The 22,670-nt window shown below is 44.2% G+C and overlaps 1 protein-coding gene across 5 annotated transcripts in view; it reads left to right on the forward strand.

Moving 5' to 3' along the window:
- VCL (vinculin) overlaps nt 1-22,670 on the forward strand; it is a 176,068-nt gene that overhangs the window by 63,390 nt on the left and 90,008 nt on the right. For 2 of the 5 annotated variants that reach the window (XM_053306574.1, XM_053306575.1), the window contains exon 1: nt 6,241-6,747. The exons of 1 other annotated variant lie outside the window; for it this stretch is intronic. In XM_053306574.1, coding sequence (XP_053162549.1) covers nt 6,580-6,747 — 168 coding nt within the window. In that variant the 5' untranslated portion in view covers nt 6,241-6,579. Of the gene's footprint in view, nt 1-6,240; nt 6,748-22,670 lie in introns of those variants that run through there. 2 more of the 5 variants (XM_053306578.1, XM_053306580.1) reach the window with 1 other exon arrangement.

Here is a 22,670-nt window from a genome sequence, read left to right on the forward strand (position 1 = left end):
CTTTTGACAGTCAAATCTCTGTTAGTCCACCAGCAGCCACTCTTTCTTACAAGTATGCCAGAAGTTAGGTTCAAAGCAGGAAACAGGGTGACAGCAGGGCACAGACTGCAGGGCTCTGCAGTCTTGATGTATAATGGCCTCTTGCCTTCTCAGCGGGGAGTAGCCAGAACTGAGCAATCGTGCAGACAGAACATGGTCCTGCACACCTCCTGGTGTGTACCTTGCTGCGTGGGAGGGCAGGACTGGAGCCTGGTTTGAAAAACTCCCCCAAACTCACAAATCATGCCTTGCCCGCCCCACCATTCCCTGGCTCTTCATGAACAGACGCTCACCCCCTATTCTCTCCCCAGTGAACAGCTGGTTGTGCTACAGTCAGAGCATCCATTCCTGCACACCCTGGCTGCACTGCAATCAGCTGCTTGGCGGGGCGAGGGCAGGAGCCTGCTCCTCATGGTATGTGGCAGGGGTGGGCATCTTTATTTGTTCCTCACCCCCACTATTAAAAAAATCTGGATCTTGTTCTACGGTCTTCTTGAGTATATGCCTAGGGAGGAAGAGGAGGAGGAGGAGGATGGCATGGGAACCCTTCCTTCCCTTCCCTTCCCCAGCAGCAGGTCAGGGGCGTGTTGTGTTCTGCTTGGGTGTTGGAATATCACAGGGAAAGCCCAAGGAAAAAGGAATGTTGCCAAGGTTGCTGTGGAGAGAGGCACTGGGCAGAGAGAACTGGTTTCCTGTGGTTCTCTTTCTCACCGCCGCGCTGCCTAAGGGACCATGGGGTGCCCAGGGATCCCGTCTGTCAGTACTTCATTGGGACACACAGAAGGCAGGAGACGGCCCCCACTCACCTACACAGGGTTGTGTTTGGCTCTCCTGGCTGGTTGGCCGCTCTGCTGAGGCCAGTAAGTCTTCCAGATGAGCCACACCAACAGTCCCTGTAGGGGAAGACAGAGAGGAGGGATGTCATCCATCACAGAATGTCTTCTGCTTTCCCCTCCATCGCCCTCAGGGCAGGAGGTGCAAAGAAAAGCTCTGCCCTGTTTCTCTTCCCAGGACCATTTGTTTGAAGGGGGAGGGGTAGGCATGGGAGAGAAAGGCTGCCTAGCCCTTCATCCTGGGGGATTCTCTCGGCCAACAAAGGGTGGCGAACCTTGAAAGGTGCTGTAAAAGAAAAGAAAAAACCCAAAAAACCCATGCCTATTTATTGATACACTTAATTTGCTTATACCTGAAACCGCATTTGGGGTCTCAAATAAGCTCCGGGAGGCACTGATTACTTCATGTCTCCCACATAAGATGTTTTAGCAAATCTCAAATGTATTACAAGAATGTAAATATACAAAGAATGTAGGGAAATTAGTGAGCTCTAGGGAGAACTCTGAGATCATTGCTACTGAGAGAATAGTAGCAGGCTCTGGCTACCAGGGCTGGGCACTCCATACTGCTCTGGAAGAAGGCCTAGGCTAGCAGCAGCTCACTGTCCAGATGATCCTTGCTTGTTCTGCTCCGATGCTGATGCTTTGATTGTCTCCTGCAAACCTTACAAAATCCTGGACACCAGATTTTGGCAAAAACATACTTAAGCATGATCTATTCCCATTTAGCTTCAGTTTTTCCCTCATTGTAGCAGACTTGTTTGCAATGACTCCGTCCAAGCTTCCATGGAGCCTGGTCAAATGCATGGGTTTCTCCTCCCCTTGGCTTATGCTTGGGCTCTGCCTCAGCTGCTCAGTCTCTGGAAGGCCTTCCTCCTCCCACAAGCAGAGACTGAGAGGAAGGACATGCACTGCAGCCACCCACTCATTTTATTTATGCTTTAAAGGCCAGCCTAGGCACCAGCTACATGATCTGTTAAATATGGCTGTTATAATTACTTGGTTGCAAAAGAGAGGCAGTCTGCTGGTTTGCTGCTCTCATGAAGGGGAGTAACAGCAAGAGAGAGGGCATGCCCTCAACTCCTGCCTGTGGTTCCCAGCGGCATCTGGTGGGCTACTGTGCGAAACAGGATGCTGGACTAGATGGGCCTTGGGCCTGATCCAGCAGGGCTCTTCTTATGCTCATAGGTTTGATTTCTGTCTAAGAAGGACTGCACAACTGCAGCCCTCCTGCAGCCTCCTCCTACAACTCCCACCATCCCTACTGGCCACTGTGGCAGGGGATGATGAGTGCTGTAGTCCAGCAACAGGGGGAGGACTGAAAACATGCAGCTCTGGTCCAGGTCCTGGTGAGCCCTGTCTCAAATTCATCATTTTCTTGGGTTAACTAAAGTACAGATATTAGAGAGAGGATCTGATAACTGCTGATTTTTTTATTTCTAGAGGGGGATTCTCAGAGCACTCTTTCCTAGGAGGAAGCCCTATGAAAAAGAATTTACAAATGTACAAAGACTAGTCAGCTGCCCAGGCAGTGCTCCAACTGTGAAAATGAATATAACTAACTTTAGATTAGGCATGCACAGGTTTGTGCTTCTAATAAACTTATCTGGTCCAACATAGCTCAATGTCATAATTATTTGAGACAGAACAAATATTTATATACCACTTTTCAACAAAAGTTCCCAAAGCAGTTTACACGGAGAAAATAATAATAAATTAATAAGATGGCCCTCTGTGCCTAAAGGGCTCAATATCTAAAAAGAAACACCAGGCAGACACCAGCAGCAGCCACTGGAGGGATGCTGTGCTGGGGCTGGATAGGGCCACTTGCTCTCCCCCTGCTAAATAGAAGACCCCCTGCTAAATATAAGAGAGTCACCACTTTAAAAGGTGCCTCTTTGCTCAGTTAGTAGGGGGCAAGTCAATGTTGTACTGTTTTCTCATTTTATTTTAAAGTTATGTATTGAGCTCTTACATAAACAGATTTGAAGAGATGCCTTGACAAAAAATGTTTTAAATAAATACACTGCAGACTAGCACTTGGTAGGGTTGCAATGAAGGCCTTGGCAGGGATATTTAGATGCTGTGATGTGTCTATACCTACAAAGATTAGAATCGTTCAGACAATGGTTTTTCCCGTGACACTCTATGGATGCGAAAGCGGGACTTCGAAGAACCAAGACAGAAAAAGTATTGACACTGTTGAACTTTGGTGCTGGAGAAGACTTTTGAGGATATCATGGTCAGCTAGGAAAACAAACAAACAGATCATAGAACAAATCAATCCAGAATTTTCACTTGAGGCACAAATAACCACGCTCAAACGATCATACTTCAGACATATTATGTGAAGACCCAGCTCCCTTGAGAAGTCCACAATGCTGGGGGAAAGTTGATGGAAAGAGAAGGGGACGACCAACAGCAGGGACTCCATTACGACAGCAATGAATGCACAACTGAGAGAGCTTAAAGGCCAAGTTGAAGACAGTCATCCTGGAGATAATCTATCTATGTGGTTGCTAAGAGTTGACACTGACTTGATGGCACTTAATCAATCAAAGGGCTGTGGAGGCCCTGGACTTTGGCCCCAAAGTCCAGGAGTAAGAGCGCCTCTGCCTACAAATTCCCAGGTAGTGCTAATACAGCTTGTGATTTGGTAAAGATGATCTCTGAAGTGGGGTGGAAAATGGCGGTGATTATTCACTGGCTGGAGGCTGGTGTGTCCAAACACATGTGCAGGCACACAAAAGGCACAGATCTGTTGATGCTGCACACATTATACACGAGCCATATAAGACCCACAAAGCAACATAACCCCAACCGAAGCCCCATCAATTAAAAAAATCACCATTTGCCAGTAGTTTTTGCCCTCCTCAGTTCTGCAGGTGGCTTTTGTCCCTTTGCATTCATAGCAATCTTACTAGAGATTTCTCCCTTGCCCACCATCCACATCATTCCTCAGAGCAACATTAAAGTAGAGCACTGGCTTCCCATGCTGAGAGTTATTCAAGAAACCTACTTGGAAAGCATATTAATATGCGCTAGTAAGTCAGGCTCATAAGCAGCCGCTTGCCCATGCACTAAGTAAGAATTGCTTCCAGGCAGGGAAGCTGCCGTAAAGTAGGCAAGAGTTTTATTTGTTTCAGACTGATATTCAGAGACAAATGACTTACGCTGATATGCGTGGGCAGACAATCTAGAACAGGTTTGTCGATAAAACTATTTTTGTAGACTTATTTGCAAGCTTTCACTAAGACTTTCTTATGCTTTTCATGTTGTAGATGAATACTGCTAGTGGAGAAGAGCACATCCCATGCGATGCAAGTTTCACATTTGCATCAAAACCCAATATAAAGCAGAGTCCGTTCAAGCTTTCTGTATGAAAACAAGCAACACCTTCAGGGCACTTCAGTCTCAGTTAACTCTGGTGCTACTGAAAGTTTTCCCTACAAGGCATATAGTTATGGGTGCCTACAATCTGGATCAAGACCACAACCCTCACTCCCCTGCCATGGTCCCCATCTGGAGTAAGGCCTGCATGGCTGCTATGTACATTTTTTTCAAACAAAAATGCAGGCTGCAGTCATCCAATGATTAGTATGGCCCTAATCAGCTGTGGAATTCTGCTGGTCTTGACACAGTGGTTAGTTTCTAAAACAAGAAGCCGACACTTCCCAGAAAGCTCTGTTCCAATCTGAAGTGTGCAGGGGCAAGTTAGTAAGGAAAAGACACTCTACATGTGATCAGAAGAACTTTTCACATTACCTTACATATTTCAGAATTAATTTCTGGGACTAAAAATAGATGGTGGTGCTGAGTCAAAGCGAGCCACTGGCTTCTGGTAGAAATTAAGTTCTGCTTTCCACAACTGTGCTTATCGTTGGAGGAGGAGGAGAATACAGCAGGAGGAGGTTTGCTGGAACAGCCCTTGCTCACTCTCACATATGATTGCAAATCATTTCTTCAAAGGCATATAGCAAAAGGGGAAGTAAGTGGTTGTTCAGCCCCTCCCTTCCTGCTGTGGTGTGTGTGGTTTGTAAATGGACAGCAAGATGTGTTACACTCAGAGATACTGCTACTGTTCCCTCTCAAGAGAGAAAGAGCAGCTTCTGCCAATCAAGGAGGGAGAACTTAATCGGTGGCACATTAGAAAAGCAAAGCAAAATGCCACTCACCAACTGACTGACATGTAAGACTAAACACAGACATGCAAGGGATGTGTCTGGGGGTTACCTCTCCCTTGAATAATTTGTATCCAGGCCCACCATGGGAGCAAAGTTTGGCTTTCTCGGCTCAACCCACACACAGGAAAGGCCACAACCCATTTTCAGAGAAACATGATCACTTTTTGCTTATGAGTATTGCTGTTGTAAAGTCCAATCCTGTGTACAATTACTCAGAAAAGGACTAATGCTGCTCATGTTTTCAGAGGATGCTTTTGCCTGACTTGCTCGAGTGAGCTGTGAGCACAGGGGTCTCTCCCCTACCAGTGCACTGTGGTTTGGACCAAATGTACCCTGCACACAATTTAAGGAAGAGAATACAGAATGGAGGAGACAGTTATGCTTATAGCATATTCAGTCACACCTCTATTATGTGGACAGGCTGAATGCACAAAAGATTATCCAATCTAGTCCTCATGTGTTTCACAAAAGCTCACATCATACTTTGTTACACTCATCACATGCATGCACCAGTCCAGGAAAGTGGTCCCTTCCCATTCCTAGTATGGCTAGCTCTACAGGCAAAGTGGCTGACAAAGTGCATTTATACTTAAGGCACATATGAGATAACAACAATTATTAACAGTGACTTCCATCACATCTGTTTTGTCCTCGTGTCCTACTGTGTTCAACGTGTTCAACCTTTATAGGGGGCTGCAATCCTCAGCATATGGGAATAAGCCCCACTGAACGTAGTGGACCTACTTCTAAATACACAGGTATAGGCTGGCTCAGTCTGTAAGGGCTGGCTACCATCTTCTGCACTCTTACTTGGAAGAAAGTCCTACTTGAACGCAGTGGAACTTACTTCCGAATAAACAGACATGGAGATGCAATTCTTTGTGGGACTGAGGGACGCACAAACCTTCCTAATCCACCGCTCTGGAATCCTCTCCCACCCTCTCGTCCCAAACGTTCTGGCTTTAACAATCTCCTTATATGGACACCAGAATGTCTGACGTCACCTCCAATGCTGGGAAAACCGGTGTTGGAGCAACCAAACCTTTTAGGCAGGAGTGAAAGAAGGGAGAAAAAAGAGAGGGGGAGTTGGAATCTAGATAGACGTAGACACTGAGCCAATGAGAGTGAGAGTTAGTGTTTCCTGATTGGCTAGCAAGGGAGGGAGCGGCTGTATCTGGCCAAGGCTGCGGAAGGTATGCGGGAAGAACTGGGAATGGGTTAGGCTGTACTGCCTGAAAACCGCCGCCTGGCTGCAGAGGGGCGTCAGTCAGTACAAGGCAGGCAGCGCTGCCGGGCAGGGAGTTTGGACGACAGCGCGTTCGAGTCCCGGCGCTGGCGGTTTTAATTTTTTTAATCAAATAATTAAAATTATTATTATTGTATTGCCCTATTTCTAATCGCGGGCATTGCTAAGAATTGTCTCCGGCAGTTTTTCTTTTGAGCCGGGTTTTCACTTGTGAAAGTTCTTGCTCTGTGTGCCCCCTTTTTCTTTGCACTGTGGAAGTGAACGGCTGCGATCAATCATGCCCGTCTTCCACACCCGCACGATCGAGAGTATCTTGGAGCCGGTGGCGCAGCAGATCTCCCACCTGGTTATCATGCACGAAGAGGGAGAGGTGGATGGTAAGGCCATCCCGGATCTCACCGCTCCAGTAGCCGCTGTGCAAGCCGCCGTCAGTAACCTGGTCCGGGTAAGTTAAGAGAGTGAGTGCTTGCGGTGGCGGAGGGTGCGCCGGCCAGACAATTCTTATTACATTGTGGAAATTCTGTCCGCCTATTGGCGACGGCTGAATGGCATGTCCCGATAAACTTCAGTGGGCTCCGCCTTTATGTTCTTTCCCCCCGCCCCCAGCCACCCCACCCCCACTTGTTTAGGAAATGAGGGTGGGGAAGAGCTTTTGGAAGTTGCGGGTCCCAGCATTAAGGGTCACATTAAGCCGCTTGATGTTCTTCTGAGTGGGGGAACGGGACTGCCTCATGTCCACGTGGGACGAACTGTTCATAACTTGCCTGCTTAAAAGGTGGCGACAGGCACGTCTATTTAGCCCCCCCCCCCGCCTGCCCAACAAAGAAAAGAAGAACTTCCTCACAAGTTTTTTCTTGCACTTCTAACTCCTTGAGTTGCTTGACAAGCCTCCACGTTTGTTCTCGGGAAGGGATCTCCCCGCTTTTCAAAAACTGATTGAGTTTGTTCATCAAAGTTTCGTTCTGTTTTTAGCGGTGTGGCTACGTTTTCATATACGAGAAACACACTCTCAGAAGTAAAGCACTCTTAGATCAGTTAAACTTGTAGTACCGGTGGGGTGGGGGAGAGAGAGAATACATATGGGGTCCAAATTTCATTTGGTAACTTTATAGTAGTCTAGTGTTGAATGGTAGCAACCTTTCATGTTGCACAGGTGGGTCTCTTTCCACCTTCCTTCCTCCCGAACTCCTAATGCTTTCGCTTCTCTACAGAGAGGTGCAGGTCTCCCACCTGGTTCTCTCCTTTTCCTTAGCAAGCCATTCTCTGTGCCACCACTTGTTGACTTCCTGACAAGTCTTGCTGTTCTGCCCTCAGAGCAGATTGACACAGGGCATTTCCTTCTGCTTTGTCCCGCTCCCTGTTGTGGCTGCTGAATGGTGGATTCCCAGTTCTCTCCTCTGACAAGCCTTTTCTCATAGAGTCATCAGTTTGATCAGCTGTGCCATATGAAATAAAGTGGGAAAGTACTCTTGGCAGTGTTTCATGTACTATTTGTGAAGGAGAATTTCCTCCAAAGTAGGGTTCTGCCATGTCTCTGTTTTTTGGTCCCTTAATATTACTTTGTATTGCCCTGGACTATGCCCACAATAAAGTATAAGTAAGCTTTGTATTGCCAGGTCAAAAGTATAAATCTGAGAGGATCGCTGTGATCTGAGTGGCTGTCTGATGGCATAAGTCTTCTTCTTCTTCTTCTTCTTCTTGTTAGGTTTTTGTATTGTGGATGGAAGAGTATGTGCTGTGGTGTTTGGAAATCAGACATCTTTCAGTGCTACACCGATCTGTTCGCTTGCTTTTTCTCTTCTGTCCTTACATTTTTCTCAGTGCTGTGAAGACCTCTTTTGAACCATTTTCTCCAACTCACTGTCCTGTTGCCAGACCAAGCCCTTGTCTTCTAGCTTTACATTTCTACTTCTGGGAATTTAATTTCTTACTTTTCTTTACATTTACTTTTCCCTGACAAGTTCCTCCCCACCCTGCTTTTCTCCTTGTCATATTACCTTTTGCTTTTGCCCTAGGCCTTTCCTTCTGTGACTTCTTTCTCTTGACAAGGATTCTTCACTTTCAGGTCCAAATGCCCCCCCCCCCCCGTTCTTATGCATGATTTAAAGAATCAGAAAATCTAAGTGGCCAGTGAACTTTTACCAGTTTATCATAGTCGCTTAACCTTTGCAGCAAATTAAGATTTGCACATACTAGATTGACAACAAAATATTTTCCTGTGTTGGATCAATGTCACTATGTAGCGTGGGGACTCTAGAACTGGTTGCAGCATGGTTTCCCCTTTGCTGCTTTGCCTCCGTTAGGCCTCCTTTTCCCTTGCTCTGACAAAGCCCTTTCATTCTCTGTCCTGAATACTTCCTTTCCCAGAGGGAGGCTGCACTATGAAGTTGCAACATTTGTGCTAGGAAGTTTTTCTGAGCTACTGTTTCTTGAGGCCTCTGTTCTAGGGACTTCTGTTCTTGGCATATGCCTTTTCAACTTTTCCTTCAAATGCTCTCCAAGAGGATAGAGTCAAACTAAATGAAACAGCTGTAGAAAATATCACATAATCTCCAAGTATTACTGCTTGTGTGTACGGCTTTTACATTTTTTTAAATTTTCTCTTATAGTGCTAAATAGCACCGAGATATATTTTGTGTACTTGTGCATAAGTCACTAGTGCAGTGATCTTTACTATCTTTCCATGTGGGGGCCACTTTGGCAGAAAACATTCAATGTGAGAGTCATTTCTCATAGTGCTGCTGACCTCTGCATAGTAATGTGCTTTTCTCAGTCCTGGAAGAGAAATAGAGCTCTCTCTTAAGAGGTCTAGGAGGGAAGCACTGGGAAGGCCTATACTTCCCAGTTCTCCGTGCACATCTTCCAAGATGGTGGAAGTGCTCAAGAGGGCTCCATTTCCTTTAAAGGAATCGCCCTGCCACTGGACAAAGGGCAGCACTGCTCTGTGAGAATTGTCATATCTGCAGTGTGGTGGGGGTGCTGTGCAGAGTATTCAGCTTTGGCCAAAGCTTCATACAGGTCCAGTAAACTATTAGTCAAAGAGCAACACTTAGGGTTGATGGAAGCCATCACTGGCCCCATGGGCCTTACCATGAAGAATACTGCTTTAGTGAACCAACAAACAACAACAAAAACATAGACAACGCAATAATTCAAATAAGTGAAAGCTAGTAACAGATTGTCTTTGACAAGGGAGGTAGGGAACTTGTGTGCCTTTCTGATAGGTAATACTTATATAGTGGAGAAAAGAATGGTTTTTCATACAGTAGTTATGAAGGACTATCCTTCCATAGGCTTTATCTGATCAATAGGAGTATAACAATTATCCACAAATTTTGTTTTGAACATTCACTAGCTCTTTCTCTTTTACCAGCGAGGTTGTAGGTTCTATAGCACATATTTTCCAGGTCTCCCATCTCCTCAGCTACACTAGATGGGGTAGTGGTAGGAATGGGGTTGTAGCTCACTGGTAGAGCATCCGCTTACATGCAGAAGGTCCTGGGTTCAATTCCTGGCCTCTCCAGATAGGGCTGGGAAAGACTTCTATCTGATACCTTGGAGAGCTGCTGCCGGTCAGTGTCAGATGGACCAATAGTCTGACTCCGTATGGCAGTTCCTATGTTCCTAGACTGTGTTTGTGTGTTTCTTGGCCATTTATTATTTTTAAGGCAAGTTTACATTTGAATGGACAACTATATACTGTTCCTGCTCATTCTCTTATGCACTGACCTGTTCTCAATACTGCATTCCCTAGAATAGTGGGATAATTTGGAGGACCCACTTTTTTTTTCTTTAATGAAAGAAAACCTGCTACATTTCAAAAATATGCACAAAACATTAGTAATGTGCATACCACTTACATCTTCCCTGGCAGATTTGGCAGAAGGGGAGGAGTTCAGCAGTGCTCTCTGTGTGTGTGTTGGTTCAAATAAGTGTTACGGCATTTTTTGTTTGAATGCAAGGTTTAATCATTTTCAGCTTGATTGATTGTGCACATGCTGCTAATTAGATGGTTCAATAGCCCCAAATGCAACACTTGCTTTCAACTTTGTGGCACTCAGACCTGTTTTTCGTGTATCATATGCCGCATCTAAATATCAGTAATCTGACATAATTGGTGGTTTCTATCATAGTTGTATCTTTCTTTTTTGTGTTACAATCTATCAATAGCTTTTCCTGAGCAGTAGAATTGAAACTGATTTGTGTTTCCCGTACATGGGGCTCATAGTGATACTTTGATGCAGTGCTGCTGGCGGGGTGGGACCTTGGCTTGTTAGAACCAATAAGGTTTTCGCCTTGTATTCATGAAGCTGGTTGCACTTTGGCCACCATGTTGTTGGGGCTGCTTGTTTCCAATTGGATGCTGAGGTTATGTTTTACAACAATGTGCTCACCTTCTGGAACATGGCTCGGTGTTCTTCATGATTAAAAAATCAGTGCTAATAAGACTCTTAACACATTCTTCTCAGAATAGATCTTTTCCAGCATGTTAAATTGGGGAATGGAAGAAAATCAAGCAGATAAAACCCTTCTTTAGAATTCTTTCTCCTGGATCTGAATTTAACAAGATACAGTTATGAGTGTTTATAGCTGGGTTAATTGGGCTGTTAGTCATTTACTTTGAGTGATACGTTCCAGTGTGGATCTGTAGCACTGGATCCGGCTTTTTGCAGTTATACTGCAAACCCCTGCTTATATTCTCCTTGCTGAAATATAGGCTAGGATGGAGTTTGTCCTTTGAAAATATTACATCTCTCCTGTGTGCATCAAGAGCTGTTAGAGAATGGTGATGCAGGATCAAGCATGAGATGGGTGTTAGTTTTTATTCAGTAAATAGGACTGCCCCCCCCCCCGCAACCCATGGATTAGGACCCACTGCAAGGGGAAGGGATTTTAGCCTCATGTTCCTGCAAATGGTGCACTCGGCTGCTACTGTTGGCCCTGTGGGGAAAAATCTGGCAGTAATGCCAGTGGCAGTGGGAGCTTTCCCACAGGGCAAATAATAGCTGTGGACAGAGGCCCAATCCAGGTTGTCATCTTGGTAGGGGCAGAGATGTCCCTACATACAATATATTTAAAAATCCATCTTATTTATTTATTTATTTATTTATTTATTTATTTATTTATTTATTTCTCTGTGTAAACTTCATGAGATCTTTGTGGACAGGCAGCATTTAATTTTTGTACTGCTAGTAGAAGAGGTGTTAATTCCCTCTCCTACCATGTCACTGTCCCAGTCTGTAGGGGCTCAAATTACTGTTACTGTTATCTCATTCCTGAAAGGAAAAAAGTGTGTTCCTCCCAAGTGTGTGTGTTGGAAGTTCCAGTTCAAAATGAACCTCTGCCATGATCTTGCTAAGTTAGGCAGACCAATATCTATTATGCCTCCATCAGCAAAAATACCACTGATCTACTTAATAAGACTTGGATTATTCTGTAATTTTTCTGAGAATGAATTAGAAGTATTTTGCTTCTAATATAAATGAGGTATGTAAATACCATGTAGTTACAATATTAAACTTAGTGTACAACTTAAAAATACATGTTTGAAACCGAACAGATCTCAAAGACATATGCACAGTACATGTTCACTGATGTAAAATATGGTTTTACTTTTTTTTTAATTGCATGGTAAGTTCACTGTAATGAAGCAGTCTGACATCTTCCAAAAATGTTTAGTGTTGAGGGTCTCTTATAGTAATGTGTCAGGGCATAAAGTAGCATTCATTCTTTTTAGTATTGCTGAAGTTTTAGACATAGGATTTCCTTTGGAAAGGAGTGTAATTGAGATAAAAAGCAATATAAATCTGGCTATAAATAAAGTGTAATTGCTTTGTTTAAATTTAATTCTGATCTTTGCATTTGGACATTCACCCGGATTTAGAATATCTATCTTAAACTACACCCCCCCCCCGCCCTGCTGTTCTCTGATTTAGCTCTTACCTAGCAAGAGTAAGGATAATTGAGTGCTCTTGCTTGCTTTGAATCTTGATTTCAGAGGTCAGAAATTCTGTATGTGCTTATGATGGTAGTCTTGTATGGATCCTTATATTGTGTGGGATGGCTGCATTTATGCAGAGATAGATTCTTGTAAGCCATACATACCACACAACTAAGGATCTGGTGGAGTAGCTATCACACAGCCACTAAGTGGAACTGAGCAATAGTTCACTTGAGGAAGCTCTACTTGGAGTTTTACAGGTTTCCTCTATTTAATCGCACTTTTAATTTGATAAGGAATTAAATGTCCATATTGGGTGCGATCCAGAACAATGTAAATGGTGGACTACTTATACACGGAGGCTTCTTGGCTTCTCTTTTTCCAGCAGGGTCCCCTGTGGAAAGAAATATTGCCTCTTTCCATGGGTGCTCATGACAGTCATTTCAGCGGCTTCTTGTTGATCCAAAAAAACACCTGGATACTGCTCTTAATTCTCTCGGAATTAGTGATTGCCAGCCAGTGTTCATCTTATTGAGAGTGACTGACTTGGAGAATGCATGCTGAAATTAACCTCTGTGAACATTCTTTCTATCTGGAGTTATAAAAGAATGCTTTGCATTGGGGTGGGTGGTGAAGACCACAGTGCCAGGTTTATGTAACTGGTTCTTGTTAAGTACTCAGCAGGTCTGGTCTGGAAGGAAAAAATGGGACTCTTGCTCTTTGAATGAGCTGTTGCTTTAAGGAAATGCGAAGTCCTCTGCTGCTAAATTCTTTATTTAGTCTGTCATGAAGAGAGGGTTCTACTAGTACATAAGGGTTATCCAGGGCAAGTCCTTTGCTATAAACAAATAGAAGAAGCCTAATCTCCCACCATGATTGTGTCTATGCAACAGCTGGGATAATACAGTTTCTGGGGGAAGTGGAAAAGGGAGAGGTCTCTGTTTCGGAATGGTAAGGCAAGAATAGCCTTAGAGTTATGCTCCTGGGACAAAGGTCTTCTGGAGTTACAGGGCTTGTTGCTCCACCACTTGCCATAATGCAAATATTGCTCATCAGGCTCTTCCAGGAACATTTATTTTATTTATTTATCATATTTTTACACCGCCCAAAACTTACGTCTCTGGGCGGTTTACAAAATTAAAAAGTAAAACATTAATTAAAAACAAAAGCAAAACAAAACAAAAATTTAAAAGCAAGAAATGTAAAACACAATTTAAAAATTTTAAAACAATATTCTAAAAACAACATTCAAAACAATTAAAACAATATCAGTTAAAAGCCTGGGTGAAGAAATGCATCTAAGGACTTTTTAAAGGATGTCAGAGATGGGGAGACTCTTATTGCACTAGGGAGCGCATTCCAAAGCCTCGGGGCAGCAACGGAGAAGGCCCGTCCCTGAGTAGCCACCAGATGAGCCGGTGGCAAATGCAGACGGACCTCTCCTGATGATCTCAATGGGCGGCGGTGTTCATTACGCAGAAGCCGTTCTCTTAAAAACCCAGGGCCCAAGCTGTTTAGGGCTTTATAGGTCATGACCAACACCTTGTATTTTGCCCGGAAACATATTGGCAGCCAGTGTAACTCCTTCAATACAGGAGTAATATGGTCTCTCCGAGATGACCCAGAGATGAGCCTGGCTGCTGCATTCTAGACCAACTGTAGTTTCCGGACTACGTACAAGAGCAGCCCCACATAGAGCGCATTGCAGTAATCCAGTCTGGAGGTTACCAGCAGATGTACCACTGTTTTGAGGTCGTCTAACTCAAGAAACGGATGCAGCTGGCGTATCAGCCGAAGCTAATAGAAGGCACCTCTGGCCACTGTCTCAACCTGGGACACCAAGGAGAGACTTGGATCCAGAAGCACCCCCAGACTGCGTACCTGTTCCTTCTGGGGAAGTGTGACCCCATCCAGAACAGGCAGATCAAACTCCTCTCGAGTTCCGACCCCGCACAATGAGTACCTCCATCTTATCTGGATTCAGTCTCAGTTTGTTATCCCTCATCCAGCCCATTAACAACTCCAGGCAGGCATTTAGGGAGGTTATGCCCTCTCCTGATGATGCTGACATGGAGAAATAGATTTGGGTGTCATCAGCATACTGATAGCACCCTGCACCAAATCTCCTGATGATCTCTCCCAGCAGTTGCATGTAGATGTTAAACAACATCGGAGACAATACGGAGCCCTGAGGGACACCATAGGAAACTTCAGATTTTGAAGAACAGCAGTCTCCAAGGGACACCATCTGGAACTTGCCCAAGAGGTAGGAGTGGAACCACTGCAAAGCAGTGCCTCCCACCCCCAACCCCCTCAGACGCTCCAGAAGGATACATGGTCGATAGTATCGAAAGCCGCCGAGAGGTCCAAAAGGACCAACAGAGTCACACTTCCTCTGTCAATTGCCAGTTGGAGATCATCCATCAGGCCGACCAAGGCAGTCTCCACCCCATAGCCAGCCCGGAAGCCAGTTTGAAATGGGTCTAGATAATCCGTTTTCTCCAAGACTGTCTGGAGCTGGGAGGCCACTACCCTCTCAGTTACCTTGCCCAGCCATGGAAGGTTGGAGACAGGCCTGTAGTTACTCAGCTCCGAGGGATCCAAGGTAGGCTTCTTTAGAAGCGGTCTAATAATTGCCTCTTTAAGACTAAGAGGCATCCTACCTTCCCTCAGAGATGCATTTATGATCTCTACCAGGCCTTCTACAACAACCTCCCTGCTAGATTGAACAAGCTATGTCGGGCAAGGGTCAAGAGGACAGTTGGTGGGCTGCACCATTCCAATCAGTTTGTCCACATCCTCAGAAGTCACAAACTGGAACTGATCCAGCCTAACCACATAACATGAGTTCTGCACACCACTTGCCCAGATCCAGAGTTCTTTTCATTGAAGTCCAGATATTAAAGAGCTCTCCCCTCCTCTCTCCCTGCCCCTCAGATGAGGAGTTTCTCCTCAAGATTAGCGTGTGTCTGTCTCTGTGAAGGGAGCTAATTCTCTCCACCCCGTTTTACAGCCCTATGCTTCATTGTTGCAGGCGTATGTCTCCCAGCCCACTTCCAGTTTTGGAGCCAGGCTGGGAGAAGTGTGCCTAAGATGATGGAGCACAGGGAGGAAAAGTGGGGGTGGGGCCTTGGAAAGTGACCTTGGTGCTGCTTTATATGTGAACAACAAATGAGGCCTGTCTCAGTCATGTCTAGTCTGGCCCTGAGAGACCTCACCATTAAATCCCACTCTTTAAAAGATTTTTCCAGTCGAGTGGAGCTGTAGTTTTAACAACTTTTGGGCTTGGCAGGTCTCCTTCCTCCAGTATCTTTCTTCTTTCTCTCTGGCCCACTGCAGATCTAATGTTCCCAAACTCCTAACCATGGCTAGGAGTGCCCTACAGGCTTGAATGTTCCTCCCCCTTCTTTCACCTCCTCTCTTGCCTCTGAAATCTGCTCCTCCCTGTTTGGAGCTATTTATGTGTGAGTTTTAATATTAATGGTCGATAGCCCAGACCAGTGTTTGCAGACCAGCTTTTGACCATCATTCTGAACTCTGATTTGAAACTAACCATGGCTGGTTAAAATGTGATGCTACGCCATGGTTTGCTTGAGGAAGTAGGGGACTTTGCATGTGAGGTGATAAGGGAGAGAGTATGCAAGATTGCAGGGCATTCGTGATCTTCTAACCATAAGGTCTGATTCAAAGCAAACTAGTTGTGCCTAAATCTCATTTAAATTAAGGGTGTCATGACTAACTGGTCTCAGTGATTTCATTATTGTTTAGTCAGGATTAACGTTCTTTGGATACAACCCATAGTTAGGGTATTACATTTACAACATGCTTTGCTGCTGCTTGATTGGATCAATAATGAGATTGGGCTATGCTTAACTATCCTGGCTTTTACAGTGACCTTATCTCTGAAATAGGCCCATGATGGTTTTGGAGCTTAATATGATTAAGTGATGGCAAAATATACTAAAGGATTAGGAAAATAAAAATAAGCCTCACTAAATTGCTTTTCAGCTCTAATGATTCTTTAGCTCATGCATTAAGATTTATTTGGAAGGCCTACTTGTCTTCTGCATATCTGAGATAATTAAAAAAGTAACATTGAATGGAAATTGGGTGGTGAAGAAGAATTCTCTAACTTGCAATCTTTTGAGGGAAATTTGTAGATTAGGCACTGCCTTTTTGATTGCTACTGACTCATAACAGTTGGTAAATTTCCCTTAACCTGGAATGCAATTTCCTTTTTTGGTTCTAAATATGACTTTGCTGGTGGGGGGCAGTTTTGGAGGGAAAGAGGTGGAGCTGTGGTGTGGAGGCTATAAAAGTTTTTAAAGCTTGCTGAGTTGAAGAAAAGCACTGTATATCAGAGGAGTGTGTGTGTGTTCCAAATAGTTGGAAACTTAATTTCTCTGTTTAAGGGACTTTTTCTTTTTCCGTTGAACTAAGGTCATGGCTCAAGGACAAATAAAGATAAGCTCCCCATTTTCCAGGGGGAAATTGAAGAAAGAATGTTATGAGCTTACTAGCTATCTTTAATTGCTATGGAAACATTTTACATTAAAGCTCCAACCCTATTGTATGGTAGTTTAAAGAGAAGGAAGGACTCTTCAGATTAGGTCACTAATAGGAATGGGCATGAACTGCGGTTCAAGCATGGTTCGGGGAGCAGGAGCCTTAAGAGAGAGGAAAGCAAGTCCTTACTTGCTCTCTGCCACTCCTTGCAGCTTCCGGCTGGGATGGCGCGCATCCCAAGAGTCCCTGTGCAGCTCCAGCGTGCACATGGTGTCCTCATGTACACAGGCATAGCTTGCGTGGTCAGCAGCACCATACTGACCACACAAATGGCGTCCATGCATGCGCGGCTGCCAGGTGCGTGCTGGCGCTGCATGGGGGTTCTTGGGCCCAGTGCCACCCCAGCAGGAAGCTGCATGGGGTGGCAGAGAGCAAGTAAGGACTTGCTCTCCTCTTTCTTCTAGTTCCCACTCCCCGAACCGTGCTTGAACTGTGGTTTGTGCACATCCCTAGTCACTAACTGACTCACTCATCAGAGACTTGAATATGATTCTGAAGAAATCGCTGTTATCAGGAAATACTCTTAAAAATAAGCTTTGTAGTACAGAAGTATCTAGTCATTAACTTGTGGCTTTATGGTTATAGCCATAACAGGCCCCTTTTTACAGCAGGTAGAAATGTCTGTGTGAATGTTACTCACTTGCCTTAATTCTAGTAATTGATAACAATGTGTACGTGTACGGCCTGCAAGTAGACATAAGTGTACTTGTGCAAGTACACTGCCAGATAAGTTCACCTATCGCTCAATCTTAACTTTCCCAGAGAAAAGACATGATTGCGTCCTGGAGCATGGTCTAAGGGTACATGATATAGTCACCCTGCTGAAACTAAGCAGGTCTTGGTATGGTCAGTGCCTGGATGGGAGACCGGTGTGTGCCACTTTTGGGGAGGGGGCTGTAACTCAGTGGTGGAGCATCTGCTTTGCATGCAGAAGGCCCCAGGTTCCATCCCTGGCAGCATCTCCAGGTAGGGCAGGGAAAGACTCCTGCCTGAAACCTTGGAGAGCGGCTGCCATCAATGTAGACAATATAGAGCTAGATGGGCCAATAGTCTGACTTGTTATAAAGCAGCTCCCTGTGATTGTTTTTGCTTTAGGAGTTAATTTGTTGCCTCAGGTACTGTGTGTGCACATATACAGTCATTTCCTTGACAGTATGAGAAACATGTCACACAACTGTATGATAACAAACATGCTACCACATACCCTACAAACACACACAATTGAGTGGGTGTGCCATGTGAGTATCCAGTGACTATTGTGTTCTGTGTTAAAAGTGAAGATTTTATTGAAAATACATAGTAAGCAACTCTAGCAAACTTTCTAAAAACTTCTGGCTGTCTCTAACAGTTCCTAAACATTGGGAGTGATGTGACAGTTGGCACTTTCCATGAGCCAGGGTACAAAGGTTACCCCAAAAGGACAATCCAAGTCAGCTAGTTACTAATAATCAGTATGCAGCACTTATTTATTTATTACACTTTTATACTGCCCTATCCATCAAAATGCTCTGTTGGTATACAACAACCAAAACAAAAACAAACCACCACTTTAAGACAATCGGCTTATTAAAACAAGGAGAGCTGGTCTTGTGGTAGTAAGCATGACTTGTCCCCTTAGCTAAGCAGGGTCTGCCCTGGTTGCATATGAATGGGAGACTTGATGTGTGAGACTTGATGTTCTTAGATTGTGAGTCCTTTGGGAACAGGGAGCCATATTATTTTTGCATTTATATCTATGTAAACTGCTTTGAAACTCTTGTTGAAAGCGGTTTTAAAATATTTGTCATATTTGTATAATGGTTAATCTCCTTCCTTCAACATCTGGTTTGGTTGGCAGCTTTGGAAGAAGGAGGGGATTGTCCCTGCAGTTGTGCTGAATTTGGGGGCTGCTCGGAGCACTCCAGAAAGCACAGGAGCATTAGTTGCCTTCTCTAGCTTTGAGCTGGAGAGTGGAGCAGAATTCAGTTCACCCCAGTTGCACTAGGGGCTTCTGAGGTTCGAAACATGCAAGGCTCGAAATGCATCAGGCAAGATTTTTAGACAGTTGAATAAAGAATTGAATTGCCTGAGGTTCATGCACTGGTTTGATGCTGAACCAGTTCGGCACTGATAGGAGTGGTGAGTGGGATCCTTAAAAAATAAAATAAAAGGAGAGCAAGACCTTTCCTGTTCGCTGCCATCGCATGCATCTTCCTGCTTCTGGGGCACTTGTCTCAAGTACTTGCGTGCGGTGCCAGCACCCACATGGCATCATACATGCACAGGTGCCATTTGTATGTCCAGCATGGTGTTGTGGATCTCATCTGAAATGGTTCATTGTCAAATCAGTGCATGAACCTCAGTTTATGCACCTCCTTACTGTATAGTGTATATAGAATACATGGGATGTTTGTATCTGTGGTGTAAGTCCTGTTTGGCACTGTTACTCTAAATGGCCAATTGAAACTTTTAAAGTGTCAATCGGTATCTCAATTGTATCTCTACATTGGTCACATGTCTCCCTTCATGCTAAAACCTCCTTGCTTGCAAATTTGGTGTTCTACCTTCCTTAATATTCTATCCCATTTCTGTCTTCTCATAGAGCAGCAGTGGTTCACTGTGTTTTCCTGCATTCTTTGCAGCTTGCTGCTGCTAGAATACAGTGGACACAGAATTATAGGAATTCCAGTCCAGCTATATCAGTCGTACGTGCATATTCTGTCACCAGTGCTGCAGGAGTATTTGGTGGAGAAATTGGAATGTCATCATGGTTACATGAGAGACGTTAAGATCTTAAGGAATTCTTAGTGTGGCAAATGCCCCCCGCCCCCAACCCTCTAGACAGCAGCACTGGAAGCTTTAAATCATGAGTCTCATCTGGGTATTGGCTGTGTTTCGGGCCTGTGGTTGATGTTTCTTTTGTACACTCCCCATTTCTAGTTATTGGTCCTAGCAGGAGGCTAAAGGTTTTGCTGAGAGTTAATGAAATAATTGTTTGGCATAGCAATTGTTCTTCATCTACTGAAGTTGTACATATAGAATTGGTTTTTGCAGAAACAGAAAAGGGTACTCCATTGTAAAGTTTACCCCAATGCCTTTGCCATGTGACTTCACCTGAACAGTGTTATAAGCTTGAATAATTAAACTTGCAACAATTAGTTAAGCAAAGAGAATTGCTTGAACTCCTTTGTTTCTCTGTAATACAATCATGCAAGCTCTTTCTGGCTTACTATTCTTTCTACTTTTGTAGATGGTGGTATTTGTTATGAGGAAATAACCCTGCCATAAATCTGGGGCATACCACTGTATTCTCGAGTGAAAACAAAGTTTATTCAAGTCCGCCTAGAGTTCATTATATTCCGGAAATTCCTGGGAAATGAACTGATTAGTTGATAGACTCAAAATGTCTTAATTGTGGGTTCACGTGTTTTGAATTTGCAGAGTAAAATACTTGACTAATGGAGGTCAAGAGGCAAAAAAGAAGGCAGCACTTGATTCTCTCCTACTCCAATTCACTCTATAATATTGCTGGACTAATTTAGCTCAGGAATCTATATAAGGTTCTGATAATGGAAATGTAGCACCTTTTGAACACTCTGAATTACAGGTGAAACTCAAAAAATTAGAATATCGTGCAAAAGTCCATTAATTTCAGTAATGCAAATTAAAAGGTGAAACTGATATATGAGATAGACGCATTACATGCAAAGCGAGATAAGTCAAGCCTTAATTTGTTATAATTGTGATGATCATGGCGTACAGCTCATGAGAACCCCAAATCCACAATCCCAGAAAACTAGAATATTACATGAAACCAATAAAACAAGGATTGTAAATAGAACAATATCGGACCTCTGAAAAGTATAAGCATGCATATGTATTCAGTACTTGGTTTGGGCCCCTTTTGCAGCAATTACTGCCTCAATGTGGCGTGGCATGGATGCTATCAGCCTGTGGCACTGCTGAGGTGTTATGGAAGACCAGGATGCTTCAATAGCGGCCTTCAGCTCTTCTGCATTGTTTGGTCTCATGTCTCTCATCCTTCTCTTGGCAATGCCCCATAGATTCTCTATGGGGTTCAGGTCAGGCGAGTTTGCTGGCCAATCAAGCACAGTAATCCCATGGTCATTGAACCAGGTATTGGTACTTTTGGCAGTGTGGGCAGGTGCCAAGTCCTGCTGGAAAATGAAGTCAGCATCCCCATACAGCTCATCTGCGGAAGGAAGCATGAAGTGCTCCAAAATCTCCTGATAGACGGCTGCATTGACCCTGGACTTAATGAAGCACAGTGGACCAACACCAGCAGATGACATGGCTCCCCAAATCAACACAGACTGTGGAAACTTCACACTGGACTTCAAGCATCTTGCATTGTGTGCCTCTCCATTCTTCCTCCAGACTCTGGGTCCTTGGTTTCTAAATGAGATGCAAAAGTTGCTCTCATCAGAAAAGAGGACTTTGGACCACTGAGCAACAGACCAGTTCTTTTTTTTCATGAGCCCAGGTAAGACACTTCTGACGTTGTTTGTTGTTCAGGAGCGGCTTGACAAGAGGAATACGACATTTGAAGCCCATGTCCAGGATCCGTCTGTGTGTGGTGGCTCTTGATGCACTAACTCCAGCCTCAGTCCACTCCTTGTGAAAGTCCCCAACACTTTTGAATGGCCTTTTCCTGACAATCCTCTCCAGGCTGCGGTCATCCCTGCTGCTTGTGCACCTTTTTCTTCCACACTTTCCCCTTCCACATAACTTTCTATTAATGTGCTTTGATACAGCACTTTGGGAACATCCAACTTCTTTTGCAATTACCTTTTGAGGCTTTCCCTCCTTATGGAGGGTGTCAATGATGGTTTTCTGCACAACTGTCAAGTCAGCAGTCTTTCCCATGATTGTGATTCCTAATGAACCAGACTGAGAGACCATTTAAAGGCTCAGGAACCCTTTGCAGGTGTTATGGATTGATTAGCTGATTGGAGTGGGACACCTGGAGCCTAGACTGTTGAACCTTTTAACAATATTCTAATTTTCTGGGATTGTGGATTTGGGGTTCTCATGAGCTGTACGCCATGATCATCACAATTATAACAAATTAAGGCTTGACTTATCTCGCTTTGCATGTAATGCGTCTATCTCATATATCAGTTTCACCTTTTAATTTGCATTACTGAAATTAATGGACTTTTGCACGATATTCTAATTTTTTGAGTTTCACCTGTATATACTGTACATGCTAGGGCTACAGTCCTGCGATCACTTGCTTGGGCGTAAATTCTCGAATAAATGTGCACAAGACTGGGTTGCAAACCAGATGTATATCTGGGAGTATGATATGCACAGGCATTTATAAAAGCGCTTGCCAGTGGCAAGTGCCCCCCCCCCGCCTTCTAGGGAGCAGGGCACCGATCACCACACAAATATACTTGCCTGTGGTCTCATTTCCGCTATCATTTTTGAGAAGGTAAGAAAAAGCAGGAATACTTTCTGAGCAGTAGGAAAAAGCTCCCACTGTTACTTAACATCTCCATATCCAAGTGCAAATGAGCAAAAGCCCACTTTTCTCCTAAGCCCTTTGCTTGTGCTCTAGAAAAGGATCTGAGCGGATTGGTGGGAAACACAAAAAATGGCTGTCCAATGAGTTAAACCTGAATGTGTGGATCCCTGATTATGCAGAAGGAATCCTCCAAGCCCCACATCTAGTGGTAGCCAGGTGCTTTATGTAAACTTTGAATATCTTTTGTGTTCAACTGTATAGATGATTTGCAATGGTTGGTGTGGTGTTATGGGTAGTATTTTTTAAAAATCTGTGACAATGGCAGTATAATCAGTTTGCATCAACTGGAAATTATTTGTGTGAGAGATAATCCAGTCTTCTCTGAATGACA

The sequence above is a fragment of the Hemicordylus capensis genome, chromosome 3 (assembly GCF_027244095.1).
Source record: "Hemicordylus capensis ecotype Gifberg chromosome 3, rHemCap1.1.pri, whole genome shotgun sequence".
NCBI lineage: Eukaryota > Metazoa > Chordata > Lepidosauria > Squamata > Cordylidae > Hemicordylus > Hemicordylus capensis.